Genomic DNA, 18164 nt, shown 5'->3' with positions numbered 1-18164 from the left:
TGTGTGTGTTTAGTTAGTTTGTTTGTTTGCTTGTTTTAATCAATTTTAAATCATGCTTTTTATTTGTTTTTGTTTCTAATGTCTCTGTAAAGCACTTTGAATCACCTTGTTGTTGAATTGTGCTATACAAATAAATTTGCCTTGCCTTGCCTTGCCTTAAATAGTATCATCAACATCAGTACATCTGTACATCAGTTGAAAAGCTGCATCAAAAATTCAAGTAAGGAGTTACTTGTCCAATGAAGCCTTCAATAGGTGGACTTCATTTTTAAAGCAAAAATCTGAGTAATTTTCAAGAAGCGACATTTGTGAATGAAAAATTTTGCAACTATAAACAAGTTGTTAATCCCAAATTCTATTTTCTTATTTTCTGTTTGTAGGCCAAATCTAATTACTTGAAAGGTTAGAGAAGGGCAGTCAATATTTTTAGAGGTTAACCAGGACTGAAAATCATCCCACAAACATCTGGAACTCTCACATGAATAAAAAAGGTGCTCTGTAGTCTCAATATCACTGTTGCAAAAAGTGTGTTCGTATCTATACTGAATTTCTTGTGAAGACAGTCGTTGGACGGGTATATGGCATTTAAGATTTTAAAGTGATTTTCTTTTGCTTTTGGTGGAATTGGAAAAGAAAGATACTCAGTCAAAAACCTCGAGTTATAATCTTTAAACAAATATTTTCTTTTTAATTGAGAAGGAAAAAGTTGTTTGGTTAGAATTTTGCATGTCTTTCCTTCAAATTGACGATCATCAATAATTAGGGACGGCTCACAAATTATAGAGGAAGAACAGGTTAAACTGGCTTTAGCCATCTGAATCATTGCAGGGGGAATGGCTTTCACAACTTTAATGAATTTACTCTGAGTACATGATAAGCCATAATTATCTATGAATTTATTATATGATAATAATAAATATATATTTTAATATTTAATTTAAATAAATACTTATTTTCCACCCTGATTTATGAATAAATTCTTTACAAATCCTACCATGTGGATTCATGGATTTTTTTTTCACATTCTGTCTCTCACAGTTGAAGTGTACCTCTGGTGCAAATTACTGACCTCTGTCATCATTTTAGGTGGGGGAACTTGCACAATCGGTGGCTGACTAAATACTTTTTTGCCCCACTGTATATATATATAATAATAAAAACTGCAAAGCTAAACTTAACCCTGGTTAACCCTGGTAGTTAACCCTTAACCCTGGTAGTTTGCCCTGGTTCAGCTTTGACAAAGTTGTCATCTTGTACCCTGTCAGAGCCCTGTATGCTTGCAGAGACCCCTACAGTAGGGCAACATGCAAATGTCCAAACCTTTGTGTTTTAGCTTTATTTATGTCTTACACAGCATCCAACTCTTTAGCTAACTTAATAACTTCAGCTAAAGTGAAGAGTTAGTCTAATTCATTAGTGCAGCATTACTGGATCACCTCTGTTTGAAGTGATATAACGTGATGTACAACTATCACTGAAACAGCAAACTTTGTAAATAAACAAACAACACTTCTCACAAAATGTGTTCTTTATACCTGACTGTATACCTTCAAGCCTGTAGTTATATTTATTATCAGTTAGAGCCCCTCCTCATTGTTCTTCTTTGGTGCAACCCTATAAATACAGTGTACCCCTTTTGCCTCTCCCCTTTTCTACAATTCCCCAGTGGGAGACGTGGGTAATTCGTATGGGACTCATGGAGCATCTCTCTATGAGCACTCAGTGCTTTAAACAGTTCGTCTCAGTTTAACCAGCAGCCTTCACACCACACATCACACAGACATGGAAACTTCAAACCCTCAGACTGAAGACACCATCGGAAATAAATAGATTGTGATGAAGATGAAGAACTGGAACAGTTTGCTGTGGTTTCTTCTGTTCCTGTCAGAAATAAGAGTCTGGCAGCACTTTGCTCTCCTTCCACATGTTTAAGGAGGAAGTGAAGACGAGTGAGTCAGTCGTCTTCCTCTGTGGGCCCAACATCAGGCAGCAGCCACGTATTTGTAAAAACCCAGCCCACTGCTTCAGAAACACTGAGTCCAGGTGACCAGAGTCATGTGATCAGTGAGGTCTTCACTCAGGACGTCACTGCTTCAGGACCTGATTCGGAGGTTTATAAGGACGTGGATCATTGGTGTTGTGTGAGAGCTGGTGAACCATGGGGAACATAAATAAAAACCAGGCCATCAGCAATTTACCTCTCAGTTCTAAAACCTACATAATACACTATACATATAGTTATATGGGTTATAGTATGTTATAAATAAATGTAGCTTCACACTGCACTTCATATGTTTTTCCACTAGATGGCAGCACAGAGGCCTGTGTTGGAAAGCTTTGAGTAATGAAGCGTTTTCAATCCAAGCTTCAGAAAGCTTCATGTGATCATCAAGGAAGCAACCAGGAAATATCTGCTGTGTGTAAAAACAGCAACACAAGAATCCAGGATGAAGACAAGAAACTCAAAGCTCACACACAAAACAGGCGGAGCTAATTTTGTGACGTGTTTCTGTAAAAACACCACAGAAGTGAATCATCAAAGTTTCCATGTGAGCTGATGATGCTGCTGCAGAGTTTCTGTGAACCTCCTGTGACCCCGCCTCCTCATACAGAGACATCTTATTGGCTTTATTCATTCTGCTCAGCACAGACCTGCTGCACCCTGGATCCCAACAAGAGCTCCAGTTGGATCCAGTTTGATCCAGTTTCTGCAGTAAATCTAATGACGGGCGTCTGTCTCTCCTTAAGCTTTTCTGCCCACAAGGAGAGCTCTGCCTCCTGCCGCTCACGGGTCGTGTCATTCTGTCAGGCATGTCGTGTGTGGAGGTGAGGAAGACATGACCCAAACGCTGGACTCACGGTGCAGGATAATGGTGTTAATGGTGTTTTATTGTAGGTAGGCTGGATGAACAGAACATGAACTGAAATGACTGACTGGGTGACTGAACTGAACATACATGCGGAGAGACAACATCAACATCAATGACACAACAAAGAACTGGAGGAAACTGAGGACTTAAATACACAGACTGATGCGGATGATAATGAGAGACCGGTGAGTACACAGCTGAACATAATCTGGCTAACGACATGAGAGACGAGCTGATACGGGAAAAACAGGAAGTGAGAACAACATTGATGTGGCAAAATAAACTGAACATGAACAAACTGAAATCACTGGGTCAATGACCCAGCAACCCTGACAGCTGCATTGCTGGCTGATCCCAAAAGGTTGATTCTGCTCATCTGGACGTTTTCAGTGGGAGAAACGTTTGGTCACTGATCCAGGTGACTTCTTCAGTCTTAGCTGACTGCAGGTTTCCAACCTTATAAACAGCACATTTGCACAATGATTGAAACTAGCAGCAGTGGTACCTGATATATATTATAGTAATAAAATACATAGACATATAATACATACTAATGATGAAGGAACTGAGCTCACAGTCCATTTTTCATTTAGTGAACTTCTCAGTTTATTTTGGGGGGCTCAGAAATGCTCACTCTGTTTGTACATCACTTATTGTCCGCAATAGACTCATTCTGCTTTGTGGAAATAAACATGTGACATTATTTCCTGTGTTTTTGATGCAGCGTTTTATCAAACTAGAGCTGCATGATAAACAATGAAACGGCTTCTAAAAGTTTGACGTCAAAGAATAGAATGAATAGAATAGAATGCCTTTATTGTCACTATACAGTTGTACAATGAGATACAGAGCATCTCTGTCACCAAATTCCAGCATATTCTTCACCAGGACCCTTTGTGATATTTTTCATGTTTCATACAAACTAAAGTGATACACAACATACGCAGTGCTAAACACAGATATTTACATGTTTCTAAGAGTTTGATAACGAAGCTGTTACCATCCTGCACCATGTTCTTGTTCTTGTTCAAAATGGGAAAAACACAAGACTAGTTTCAAATAATCAGCGTCTGCTGTTTATTAGATAAGCCGCATGCATTATGATCCCTCAGTACAATACAATCATTTTCTGCTTGAACTGCATTCAAAACAATTGAGCCAATATTTTCAGCTTATATGGCTGAAACATTTTGAAATGATGAGCTTCCAACAATGAGTAAAAGATGTGGAGAGTTTGGAAACATCCCATTAAGAAAGAGAAATCAAACATTTGGATTCATTTTAATGAGCTCAGACTTGTTGAAAATGCAGAGGAGCTGGTTGTGAACTGAGCTTCAGAGAAAAACAACATATTGATATTCACTCTGAAACTTTGAGTGTAAAAAGACAGAAAAACAACATGTGGATCCTGTAATAATGGGAGCTTCCATCTTTAAAGGACTGAAGAGGAAGAAGTTTACAAGGAATCATTTAGAACAGTTTCAAACATCAACTGATTGAATCCATGAATCTGAAAACGTGTTTCTGAGTGAAAGAGAGACATGTACAGACTGAACTATCTGTTCAACAGTCAGAGTGTTTCTCTAACAGGAGGACACTCTTTAAACTAGGGCTGCTCGATTATGGCAAAAATGATAATCACGATTATTTTCACTGACATTGAGATCTCGATTATTTGACGATATTTATTTAACAATAACAACGTGTTGAATAATGACTTTAAAGATTGTCAAAAAATAATATAAAATAGTGCAAATACTGATAACAGTGCAAATGTTTGCAAAATAAAAATAAATGAAAAATGTAAACATCTGTGTTTAGTGAACTGTGCAGTGTTGCTCTGTGGTGCAGCTAAGACACTGTAGCAAAGTTTACACACTATGTCTACTTGATCCACGTCTGACCCCTCAAACCCATAATGTTTCCACACCACTGAAGTTTTTTTTACCTCTCTTTTCAACCAATGGCAGTCACTCTCCTCTCCAAATAACTTCGGCTTAGCTTTCCGAGCTTCCCTCGGGTCCGCTTAATTAGCGGTCCCCAACCCCCGGGCCTCGGACCGGTACGTGAATCGTTTGGTACCGGGCCGCGAGAGTTGAGGCTCAGGTGTGAAATGTATAGTTTTCAGGGTTTTTATCGGTTTTCAGCGTTATTTTGTTATCATTTTTATCATTTACTCGGTTTTCCTTGGTCTTTTCACGTGTGTTAGGAATAAATTTTCTTTTTTTCGGTACCGGTACTAGTTTTATTTTGTTGTATTTATCCGCGACACCTTAAAGGCCGGTCTATGACAATATCGTCGGGCATAAACCGGTCCGTGACGCAAAAAAGGTTGGAGACCGCTGCTCTTAATTGTTGTGACGCGTGTTCGAAATGCAGGGAGGTGCGCTCGATTTGCCACACGGAGCAGCGCGAGAGTAAAGCACGAGGGAGGGGCTAATAATCGGCTCGGTCATTTTTAATGATCGTTGAAAGCCCAGATCGTAATCGAGATTAAAATTCGATTAATTGAGCAGCCCTACTTTAAACTCAGCTCAGCACAGGGACACTGAGGAACCAAGATACCTGAATCTAAACCCAGGATAAAGAGTTTCAGTGAATGTGGTGCTAAAGGTGTTGTTAAGGTTCAAAATATTGGGGATGGAGACAAGAGAAAAAACCACAATAACAACACTGGTCCGGCCGGGTTGAGTCAAATGATGATTTAATGATCACACACGTGGGAGATGGACACTGATGCAGACAGCCTCAAAATCTCAAAATGGTGGAGCATTGCTCAAACTTTTATAGCCTCTGGTGCCTCCACCTTATCATAAAAAGCCTAAACATTCACATGCTCTCTCTCACACAGCGCCTGAGCTACGACCTTGGCTCCCTGTTTATCTGCTCCTGCTGAAATGGGGCAGAAAACTCCAGCACACTCTGTTCTCTTCTACTCAGACAAATTAGACAATAACCTTCTGTGAACAGTATTTCTTATAACTCAGCAATATAATGCATCATAAAACAATATCATTCATTCACAACAAGTCAGCAATTTAATGTAATGCAAATCAGTTTAACTAATACAATAGTTATCAGCTTCTTCTAATTCAGGAGAATAATGCAAACTAAAACTACATAATAATTCACAATCTTTAATTAGGGGTATAACATGGCATAAAATAATATCATAATTTTACAGTGTGAATATGAATCAGATTGTCAGAGGAGACTCTGTAGAAGGACAGAGTGCCGGCAGGAACGTCCACATACACCGCTACTCTGTTAGAGACAGAGATGGAGGAGGAGATGGATGTTCCTCTGCTATTGTGCCAGACAGAATGAGGACCATCATCGTAGCAGATCAGGCTCCAGGACTGATCATTGTAACCAAACCAACAATCTTTACTGTCTCCTTTCCTTCTGATTCTTCTGTAACTCACTGACATATAAACCCCTCCTTTCCACTCGACCTCCCAGTAACAGCGACCAGTCAGACCATTTTTACACAGCAGCTGAGGCCAGTAATCAAATCTGTCTGGATGATCAGGAAATGACTGAACCTCCTCCACATGTGCCACCTTCCTGTTGTTGTCAGACAGTTGGAGTTTTGTGTGTACTGTGTTTGCGTCGACTGTGAGTTGACAGGAATCTGATGGAGAGAACAAACACAATCCAGCTGCAGTTATTGATCATCTGTTCATTGATTGACTCCTGACATCAGAGATGTAAATGAGTGATGTGACAGTTTGAAGATGGTTGAATGTGTGCTGCTTTGTTTTCATGAATCACATTAAAAACCCACTTACATTTCCTCAGACCTGGTCTCAACCACTGGACTCCAGCAGGCTCCACCCTGAAAGGAGGGGGGGGGGGGTGTCAGACCAGCACAGTCTCTTTCAGCATACACAACTGGACATTACATGGCTCTCATATACATACTGTTAGACACTGATAAAGGAACAGTGCAACATTTTCACGAATACACTTATGAGGAAAACATTGAGACAACAGTTTATCCTGCCCCGGATAGGGTTACTGAGGCCCACAGCCAGAAGAGGGGACATGGGCCCACCCTCCTGCAGGCCCACCACCCGCATGAGGTGCCGTAGGGGTCGGGTGCATTGTGTGCCGGGAGACAGCCAATTCAATTCAATTCAATTCAATTTTATTTATATAGCGCCAAATCACAACAAAAGTCGCCTCAAGGCGCTTTTCGGAGTTCGGAGAGCAGATGCTCTGGCAGACCGATCCCCGGCTACCAAAATTGGCAATTGGGACATGGAATGTCACCTCTCTCGTGGGGAATGAGCCTGAGTTAGTGCATGAGGTTGAGAGGTACCGGCTAGATATAGTCGGGTTCACCTCTACGCATGGCTTGGGCTCTGGAACCAGTCTCCTGGAGAGGGGGTGGACTCTGTCTCAGTCTGGCGGGCTGGGGTGTGTATGCTACTATCCCCTCGGCTTGCTGCCTGTACATTGGGGTTCTTCCCGGTGGATGAGAGGGTTTGTTCTCTGCGCCTTAGGTTCAGGGAACAAGTCCTGATTGTCATCTGCACTTATGCGCCGAGTTGCAGTTCAGAGTACCCAGCCTTCTTGGAGTCCCTGGGTGGGGTGCTCCACCTGAAGACTCTGTTTTCCTACTGGGAGACTTCAATGCTCACGTGAGTAATGACAGCGAGACCTGGAGGGGCGTGATTGGGAGGAACGGCCTCCCTGATCTGAACCCAAGTGGTGTTTTCTTATTGGACTTCTGTGCAAATCACAATTTGGCCATAGCAAACTCCTTGTTCGAACATAAAAGTGTCCATAAGTGCATGTGGCACCAGGACCCTCTAGGCCACAGGTCGATGATTGATTTTGTAATCGTATCACCAGACCTGCGACCATATGTTCTGGACACTCAGGTAAAGAGAGGGGCTGAGCTGGGGAGGACGCTGGACAGACCCAGTGCGCCTAAACATGTAATGAGGGTGTGCTGGGAACGCCTCCCAGAGGCCCCAGTCCGTGAAATCTTCAACACACACCTCCGGCAGAGCTTCAACAGCATCCAGAGGGAGACTGGGGACATTGAGTCCTAATGGACCATGTTCAGCATCTCCATTGCCAAAGCTGCAGCATTGAGTTGCAGCCGCAAGGTGGTTGGTGCCTGTCGTGGTGGTATTCCCCAAACCAAATGGTGGACACAAGAGGTGAAGGGAGCCACAAGGCTGAAGAAGGAATCCTGTCAGGCTTGGTTAGCCTGTGGGACTTTGGAGGCAGCTGACAGGTACCGACAGTCAAAGTGGATTGTGGCTGAGGCAGTGGCTGAAGCAAAAATTTGGGTGTGGGAGGAGTTCGGAGAGGCCATGGAAAAAGACTTTTGGACTGCCTCAAAGAGATTCTGGTAAACTGTCAGGCGTCTACCAGTATTGTGGATAGTGTTGGTGGAGCGCTGCTGACTTCGACTGAGAAAATAGTCGGACGGTGGAAGGAATACTTGGACGACCTCCTTAATCCCACTGACACGTCTTCCAAGGAGGGAGCAGAGTCTGGGGATGAGGGGGATGACCCGCCAATTTACGGGGGCGAAGTCACTGAGGCAGTTAAACAACTCCTTGGTGGCAGAGCCCTTGGTGTGGATGATGTCCTCCCCGAGTTCATGAAGGCTCGGGATGTTGTAGGGCTGTCCTGGTTGACACGCCTCTACAATGTTGCGTGGAGATCAGGGGCAGTACCCCTGAACTGGCAGACCAGGGTGGTGGTCCCCATTTTTAAAAAGGGGGACTGGAGGGTGTGTTCCAACTACATTGGGAATCACACTCCTCAGCCTCCCTGGGAAAGTCTATACAAGGGTGCTGGAAAGGAGAGTTCGTCCGCTAGTCGAACCTCGGATACAGGAGGAACAATGCGGTTTTCGTCCTGGTTGCGGAACACTGGACCAGCTCTTTATCCTCTCAAGGATACTTGAGGGGGCATGGGAGTTTGCCCAACCAGTCTACATGTGTTTTGTGGACTTGGAGAAGGCATTCGACCATGTCCCTCGGGGTGTCCTGTGGGAGGTGCTATGGGAGTATGGGGTGTCTGGCCCATTGCTACGGGCTATTTGATCCCTATACAACCATTAAGAGCTCGGTTCACATTGCCGGCAATAATTCGGACTTGTTCCCTGTGGGGGATAAGCTCCGCCAGAGCTGCCCTTTGTCACCAATTCTGTTCTTAATTTTTATGAACAGGATTTCTAGGCGCAGCCAAGTGGCGGAGGTCTTTCACGTAGGTGGTCTAAGAATCTCATCTCTGCTTTTTGTGGATGATGTGGTTCTGTTGGCTTCATCGGTTGATGGCCTCCAGCTCACTCTGGAACGGTTCACAGCCGTGTGTGAAGCAGTGGGAATGAGGATCAGCACCTCGAAATCCGAGGCCACGGTTCTCAGCCAGAAAAGGATGGAGTGCCCACTCTGGGTCGGGGACGAGTTCCTACCCCAAATGGAGGAGTTTAAGTATCTCGGGGTCTTGTTTGTGAGTAATGGGAGAAGGGAGCTGGAGATCGACAGACGGATTGATGCTGCAGCCGCTGCACCAGTCCGTCGTGGTGAAGAGAGAGATGAGCGCAAAAGTGAAGCTCTCAATTTACCTGTCTGATCTACGTCCCTACCCTCACCTATGGTCACATGCTGTGGGTAGTGACCAAAAGAACAAGATCACAGATACAAGCAGTGGAAATGAGCTTCCTCCGAACAGTGGCTGGTCTCTCCCTTAGAGATAGGAGAGGGTAGGGAAGTTCAGCCATCTGGGAGGGGCTCAGAGTAGAGCTGCTTCTCCTCCACATTGAAAGGAGCCAGCTGAAGTGGTTTAGGCATCTGACAAGGATGCATCCTGGGCGCTTCCTGGGTAAGGTGTTCTGGGCATGTTCCGGAACACCTCACCCAGTGACTTTGAGGACTAGTGCCAGCAGAACTACCTCCAGATCAACACAAGAAAAACCAAGGAGCTGATGGTAGACTTCCACAACCAAAAACATCCTCTACTTCAACCACTAAACATCCAAGGTATGGACATTTTGAGGCTGTGGTACCTTGGTGTACATCTGAACAATAAACTTGACTGGACTCACAATTTAAAAACCCTCTACAGAAGAGGGGAGATCAGGCTGTACCTGCTGTGGAGACTGAGGTCTTTCGGAGTGAAGGGCCCACTCCTGAAGACCTATGACTCTGTGGTGGCCTCAGCCATCTTTTACGGTGTGGTCTGCTAGGGCGGCAGCATCTCTACTGGTGACAGGAAGAGACTGAACAGCCTGATCCAGAGGGCCAGCTCTGTTCTAGGATGCCCTCTAGACCCAGTGGAGGTGGTGAGTAAGAATGGAGAAAGGAGAATGGTGGCTAAGATGTCATCCCTGTTGGACAACATAGCCCACCCCATACATGGGACCCTGACAGAACAGAGCAGTGCTACCCAAGATGTGGGACAGAGATGGCCGCTACCTTTACAGGGAAAGACTCAGCTGAACATTTCTATCTATTTCTTACCTTGGCTCATGTGATGAGGCACATAATTAATAATGGGTCAACGACCCTTTATAGGGATAACCAAATTTTAAATTAAATTAAATACCTAAGTCTCTCCAAAATTTTATTTTAGAACTGAAGAAGCTTCTCATATGAAATGTCTGCAAGAAAAAGCTCAGTTGCTCTTTTCAAGCTCCTTAGATTGTCTGTAATGAGCAAGCACTTCCCTTCATTTGTGACATCTGCATGAAACAATCAGGAACTGAATGTAGGACACAGCAGATGTTTTCAACTTTTCCTCCTCTATCAGACATTCTCTCCATACCTGAGAGTGTCTAGTCTCCAATGTGGATCCTTCAGTCCAGCCAACAAACTCTGGACTGAGTCTCCTGGATGATTGTAGCTCAGGTCCAGCTCTCTCAGATGGGAGGGGTTGGAGCTCAAAGCTGAAGCCAGAGAAGTACAGCCTTCCTCTGTGATCAGACAGCCTGATAGACTATATAAACACACACAAAAAAAAACAATACATTTGTTAAAACTTCACTAAAGGCTTATTTTCAATTATTTTTATGGATAAAATACCCATTCAAATTCAAATTTTATTTGTCACAAACAAATGAATGATAGTCAAATGCCAAGTCCACAAGATACATGTAGACTTGTTGGATAAATTCCATGCACCCTCAAACACCTGAAGAAAACTTTGTGAGATTTCTTGTTTTATTTGTTTAAGAAGAAATAGACAATTTCATCAAATTCTGATATGTAATATTGTAATATTTTTTTTTTATAGACCAAGGAAAACCAGTCATAACAGAGAATTTACACAGTTAGTAGGTAGTGTGCAATTTAGACATTTTTTGTTTGTTTGTTTGGTGTGTGTGTCAGAACAGTTGGACAATGATGGAATGTCACACACACTGCTGTTACGGCTGCCGTCGTGGGCTGGGATTATGACATGTAAATGTGAGTGTGCAGGTGCGCCTCCAGGAGTGGTGGATCCCGAAGATGGTACACCAGGAGTATAAGACGGCGCGGTTGAGGACGGCAATCATCCATCCTCGGTTTTACCCCAACCAGCTGGGGCTGCGACATGCCCTGTGTTGCTCTGCAAGTCATGAGGAAGTTCGAGTGGATCGCCTTTTCAGTTGGGTACAGTTTTCTCATGTTTAGTTAGTCAGGGAGGTAAGTGATTGTTGTTTAGTTATGTTTTTGGGGGCTACGTAAGCAATCGCTCCTCTGAGTTAGCTTCTCTTATTGTTGTTTACCGTTCGAGAAGCCAAGCAGGAATTCCTCCGTGTCAGCCCAGCTGATCTTGTTTTTGGACACACGGTACGCAGGCCGTTGCAATTACTTAAAGAGAAATTATTGTCCGAATCGCATCGGGTGGAGGATAATGTGTTGGATTATGTGTGTGCTTTTAAGGAATGTCTCTCTCGTGCAGTTGGCCCGCGACCACTTGAGGCGAGCCCAGGGCATTATGAAAGCACGTTTTGACAAGAAATCCGTGGTTCAGAATTTTGCCCCGGGGGAGAAGGTGCTGGTTTTGCTTCCAGTGACTGTGTCTAGCATTCGAGCTCAATTTTCTGGTCCTTATGAGGTGGATCGGAAAATAAGTGATACTAACTATGTCATTAAAACGCCTGATCGGAAGCGAAAGTTGCAAGTGTGTCATGTTAATATGCTCAAATGTTATGTGTCCAAAGAGCTCGCCACCGGTGATGTAATTTGCTCTGGGCACCACAGAGTACCACCCACAAGACGATGGTTTGATGGAAAAAAGTGGCTGTATACTGGGGGCTCGGAGATTGGAATTGCGAGATGTTGGCCACTTTGGAGTCCTCCCGCTCTCATTTGCCACCCCCTGCTCATAGGGATGTCCTTGCGTTAGTGAAAGCTCATCAACCTTTGTTTTCTGACTACCGTAGGCAAACATCTGTCCTGTGTCACGACATCACGGTGGAAACTGACAGGCCGATAAAACAGCACGCTTATCGTGTAAACACCACAAAGCGGAGCTTGATGCAGTAGGAAGTTGAATATCTCATTGAGCATGGCCTTGCTATTTCCAGTCATGACGCGTGGAGCTCGCCTTGTATTCTGGTAGCGATAGCGGACAATATTTCCAGAAAGTGAATGCGGTTACCAAACCAGACTCGTTTACGCTCCCGCGGATGGAAGATTGCCTCGATCGTGTTGGTTCTGCTCAGTATGTTACAAAGCTGGACCTATTAAAGGGGTACTGGCAGGTTCCATTAACACCTAGGGCTTTGGAGATCTCTGCGTTTGTAACGCCCGATCACTTCCTCCAATATACAGTGATGCCTTTCGGGTTACGTAATGTGCCCGCAACGTTTCAACGCCTTATGCGGCAGGTGCTGTGTGGAGTGTCTAAGTGCGAGGCATACTTGGACGACGTGGTTGTCTATTTTACCTTGTGGCCTGAACATCTCGCAACACTTTCTGAGGTGTTTGGGCGGTTCAACGATGCCTCCCTCACGCTCAACCTTTCTAAATGTGAGTTCGGGAAGGCTACTATTACCTATTTGGGCAAGCAAGTGGGACAAGGGCAGGTATGGCCCGTGACTGAAAAAGTTCAGGCCGTTGTGGACTTTCCAGTGTCACAAACTCGGCACACGTTGCATCGCTTTCTGGGCATGGTTCTATCGGGGGTTCTGTAAAAACTTTTGTTTTGATTCAGGGGAACACATTTTTTCCCTTGTAGTTTTGGCATTGGCTACGGTCCACGGTAGCCTGTGTTACTGTTCTTATAAATAAAATAAAAAAAAACACCCGGTAACCAGATAACATATCGTCTCTGTCTTCTGTCGGAGGGATATTAAAATATGTTATATAGTTTCGTCTGGCTTGATCGCAAATGGTGTTCTATGACTTTTGATGGTTATAACCCTTTATACTTTTTATATATGAAATTTCTGCACAAATTTTGGTCCTATTGAAATGAATATGAAACTACAGTCCATCTAGTGGTATGAATGGCAAACTACAGTCATGGTGCGTTTGGCTTCCTCTAGTGAAAGAAAGGTAAACTATACTCAATAGCAGTACATTTTTGCTCTAGTTAATATTAGCGGCTAAAGTTTTAAATGATTTCTTAAACATGTTGGTGATTTAATGCTAAAAAATAAAAATAAAAAACATTGTTTTTAAGTGTTTTTTGTGAGATTTTAGGTTGTGTTAAGGCAGTACGTCAAAATGAAAAAAACAAAGAAACTGCCAATTTAAACGTGAGGTTGTGTTGAATAGAATGCCAACAAACTAGACATTTTCTTTTAATGTAAAAGAATAGAAAGGTCACATTACAGTTAGTGAAAAATAGCCAGTTACACTTTTGATTTCTGAAGGGTAAATGACTGCTTGACTGTCTGAGTTCTAACCTGAGAGTTTCCAGTGTACAATATGGACTCTCCAGTCCTGCAGACAGAAGTTTCGCTCCCAAATCTCGCAGATCATTGTTACTCAGGTCCAGCTCCATCAGACTAGAGGACGGGGAGGTCAGAATTGAGGACAGAGCCGCACAGCTTCTCTCTGAGAGATTGCAGCCACTTAGTCTGAAACAATTATTATTGAAAATAGTTTTATTGTTTCATGTAGACAAGAGAAATACACTTCATACAGGGAGTGCAGAATCATTAGGCAAATGAGTATTTTGTCCACATCATCCTCTTCATGCATGTTGTCTTACTCCAAGCTGTATAGGCTCGAAAGCCTACTACCAATTAAGCATATTAGGTGATGTGCATCTCTGTAATGAGAAGGGGTGTGGTCTAATGACATCAACACCCTATATCAGGTGTGCATAATTATTAGGCAACGTCCTTTCCTTTGGCAAAATGGGTCAAAAGAAGGACTTGACAGGCTCAGAAAAGTCAAAAATAGTGAGATATCTTGCAGAGGGATGCAGCAGTCTCAAAATCGCAAAGCTTCTGAAGCGTGATCATCGAACAATCAAGCGTTTCATTCAAAATAGCCAACAGGGTCGCAAGAAGCGTGTGGAAAAACCAAGGCGCAAAATAACTGCCCATGAACTGAGAAAAGTCAAGCGTGCAGCTGCCAAGATGCCACTTGCCACCAGTTTGGCCATATTTCAGAGCTGCAACATCACTGGAGTGCCCAAAAGCACAAGGTGTGCAATACTCAGAGACTGAATGTCAGAAATGTATATTTGTGAATGTGGAGATGTTATATTGGTGTCACTGGTAAAAATAAATCATTGAAATGGGTATATATTTGTTTTTTGTTAAGTTGCCTAATAATTATGCACAGTAATAGTCACCTGCACACACAGATATCCCCCTAAAATAGCTAAAACTAAAAACAAACTAAAAACTACTTCCAAAAACATTCAGCTTTGATATTAATGAGTTTTTTGGGTTCATTGAGAACATGGTTGTTGTTCAATAATAAAATTATTCCTCAAAAATACAACTTGCCTAATAATTCTGCACTCCCTGTATCATTTTGTTACAAAAGTCTTTAAAATGAGTACATATTTACTTACAGAGCTTTGTTGGCGATGTTGACCACTGGCAGCAGCCTCAGAAAAGCCTCCTCTGAAGCAGAGTATTTCTTCAGGTCAAACACATCCAGATCTTTTTCTGATGACAGTAAGATGAAGACCAGAGCTGACCACTGAGCAGGAGACAGTTTGTCTGTGGAGAGACTTCCTGAACTCAGGGACTGTTGGATCTCCTCCACTAGAGAACGATCATTCAGTTCATTCAGACAGTGGAACAGACTGATACTTTGCTCTACAGACAGACTGTCATTGATCTTCTTCTTAATGTACTGGACAGTTTCCTGATTGTTCTGTGAACTATTTCCTGTCTTTGTCAGCAAACCTTGTAGGAGAGTCTGATTGGTCTGCAGTGAAAGACCAAGGAGAAAGCGGACGAGCAAGTCCAGGTGTCCACTTGGACTCCGTAAGGCCTTGTCCACAGAACTCTGGTAGAAGTGTGTCTCTGCAGATTCTCTTGTTTCACGTGTCTGGGAGGTTGTTTGCTGTTCTTCCAGCAGATTGACTCCAGAGTTGATGAAGGTCAGATGGACATGAAGAGCAGCCAGAAACTCCTGCACACTCAGATGGATGAAGGAGAACAGTCTTTTCTGGTACAGTCCACTCTCCTCTTTAAAGATCTGTGTGAATACCCCGGAGTACACTGAGGCCGCTCTGATATCAATGACACACTCTGTCAGGTCTGATTCATAGAAGATCAGGTTTCCTTTCTGCAGCTGATCAAAAGCCAGTTTTCCCAGAGACTCAATCATCTTCCTGCTCTCTGGACTCCAGTGTGGATCTGTCTCAGCTCCTCCATCATATTTGATCTTCTTCACTTTGGCCTGAACCACGAGGAAGTGGATGTACATCTCAGTCACGGTCTTGGGCAGCTGTCCTCCCTCTCTGGTTTCCAGCACATCCTCCAGAACTGTAGCAGTGATCCAGCAGAAGACTGGGATGTGGCACATGATGTGGAGGCTTCGTGATGTCTTAATGTGGGAGATGATCCTGCTTGCCTCCTTCTTATCTCTGAATCTCTTCCTGAAGTACTCCTCTTTCTGTGGGTCAGCAAACCCTCTGATTTCTGTCACCATACCAACACACTCTGGAGGGATCTGATTGGCTGCTGCAGGTCTTGTGGTTATCCAGACGCGAGCGGAGGGAAGCAGCTTGCCCCTGATGAGGTTTATCAGCAGCACATCCACTGAGGTGGACTTTCTAGGGTCAGTTAGGATTGTAGTTTTGTGGAAGTCCAGAGGAAGTCGACACTCATCCAGACCATCAAAGATGAACACAACCTGGAAGTCTTCAAAGCTGCAGATTTCTGCTTCTTTGGTTTCAGTAAAGAAGTGATGAACAAGTCCCACCAAGCTGAACTTTTCCTCTTTCAGCACATTCAGCTCTCTGAAAGTGAATGGAAATATGAACTGGATGTCCTGGTTGGCTGTGTCTTCAGCCCAGTCCAGGCTGTATTTCTGTGTTAAGACTGTTTTCCCAATGCCAGCCACTCCCTTTGTCAGCACTGTTCTGATTGGTTCATCTCTTCCAGGTGAGCCTTTAAAGATGTCTTCTTGTCTGATTTTTGTCTCTGCTCTGTCTGGTTTCCTGAAGGCCATTTCAATCTGTCTGACCTCATGTTCATCATTGACCTCTGCAGTCCCTCCCTCTGTGATGTAGAGCTCTGTGTAGATGTGATTCAATAGGGTTGGGTTTCCTGCTTTAGCGATCCCCTCAAATACACACTGGAACTTCTTCTTCAGTGTAGATTTAAGTTTACACTCACTCCAATAGACGTCTCTATTAGAAGTTCCTAAAAGAAAGAATAATTCAATTCAATTTTATTTATATAGCGCCAAATCACAACAACATTCGCATCATTGTACAGCAGAATAGACAACAAATATCAGTCCAGAATTTTTATATTTATGTTTGACTATCACTTTAGGGTTAGACATTAGTAAACAACCTGTTCAACCAGCAGCTTAAATCTTTATAGAAATCCTCTTACTCTTGTGCAGAAGGTCAGCTAGTTCATCCTGCTTCATTCTCCTTAAAAAGTCCAATGTGATCTTCACAAATGCCTCTCTGCTGCTATTCCTCTGCTCCTCGTCCTCACCCACTTTCTCTTCAACCGTTCTCTGACCTTCCAAGTATTTCAGATAATCTGGACTGACAACTTTTTGAATCTTCTTCAGTTCATTCTTCACAAAAGTGATGATGTTGTCCTGCAGTAGCTGGAATAGAGTATTGTGTCAATTAATATGTTACATTACAACCTCAACTGGTGGTGCAGTGGAAGAAGAGAGGAACAATGAACAGAGGGAGACCAGGAACAACAGACAGAAATAGCCAGGAGATATGAAGGTGTTGTCATAATCATATTTCTGTTGCAGTCCACAGCATATTTTGATTCTGGAAACAGAGTGAATATTGCTACATCATGGTAATTGTAGTCAGTATGTTCAAGGGAGGTTGTTAAATTGGAATGTTTAAAAAAAGAAGCAAAAAAATAAATCAAATTCTGAGATCAGATAACTCAACTTTGCATTGTTTAGAGTGGAATAAATGCTATAATAATATGATAAATAACTTTTTCTAAAGTTTTCCAATCATTTATCCAGCTTTCATAGTTTATTAGACACTACCATGACAGCCAAAAATTAAAGGACCTGTCTGTAGCAATATGTGTCAAGGTGGTCATGGGTATAGATAAAATTACAAACACATCTTTTTGACCAGCCCAGCTGCTAAAGCTCATTGTTTATTTGAAACAGTGTTTAGTTGTGCTTCTAACTTGTCTTATCTTTCAATTAATACTACGAAAAACTAATACTTGCAATATGTTTGAAGTATAAATAGCCGTTCTTTTTGAGAAATGACTGAATAGAATAGATGTTGAACATGTACAGACCATAAATATGGAGTCCAGCTGTGTTTGATGCTGCTGGGTAGACTGACTTCTGGGAACCTCTGAGCTCTGCTGGCCCACTCTGTGGAGGAATCATGAAGAATTAGTTCAACACAGGAGAAAGATCAATATTTGAAAATGCTGAGTTTTGGCTCTCAGAAAACACCATCTTAATGCTGCTGGCAAAAACAAGAAAAAGAAAAAAAGAAGAGAAATGGAAAAGGAAAAAAAACAGCTTACACCACTAAATACCTGGAGCTCTTACAAGAATAAAGACTGGTAAATCTTTTGTAATATTTCCAATGGTCTAATTATCTTAACTGTAATGACACAGATGACATGTGTCATTAGTGTTTTCTAACCTGCCAGGATTAAGGCACAGAGTTAGCCATCCATAC

At 42.9% G+C, this 18164-nt stretch overlaps 1 protein-coding gene and 1 long non-coding RNA gene across 2 annotated transcripts in view; one reads left to right on the top strand and one right to left on the bottom strand.

Annotated features, from left to right (window-relative positions):
* Positions 1–18164, top strand: part of LOC309690718 — a 62801-nt gene that overhangs the window by 14194 nt on the left and 30443 nt on the right. The gene's annotated exons all lie outside the window — the stretch shown is intronic.
* Positions 5556–18013, bottom strand: LOC309690689 (NLR family CARD domain-containing protein 3-like). Its single transcript, XM_082507951.1, has 7 exons — positions 17770–18013; positions 16867–17092; positions 14862–16668; positions 13738–13911; positions 10665–10835; positions 6662–6708; positions 5556–6504 (listed from the first exon to the last, which is right to left on the bottom strand). Exons 1-7 carry the CDS (start codon positions 17770–17772, stop codon positions 6041–6043), a joined length of 2892 nt encoding a protein of 963 aa, XP_082364077.1. The 5' UTR covers positions 17773–18013; the 3' UTR covers positions 5556–6040.

The sequence above is a fragment of the Aulonocara stuartgranti genome (genome assembly GCF_965226115.1).
Source record: "Aulonocara stuartgranti genome assembly, chromosome: 16".
In the NCBI taxonomy this organism is placed as follows: domain Eukaryota; kingdom Metazoa; phylum Chordata; class Actinopteri; order Cichliformes; family Cichlidae; genus Aulonocara; species Aulonocara stuartgranti.
This window is presented reverse-complemented; position numbering and strand designations above follow the sequence as displayed.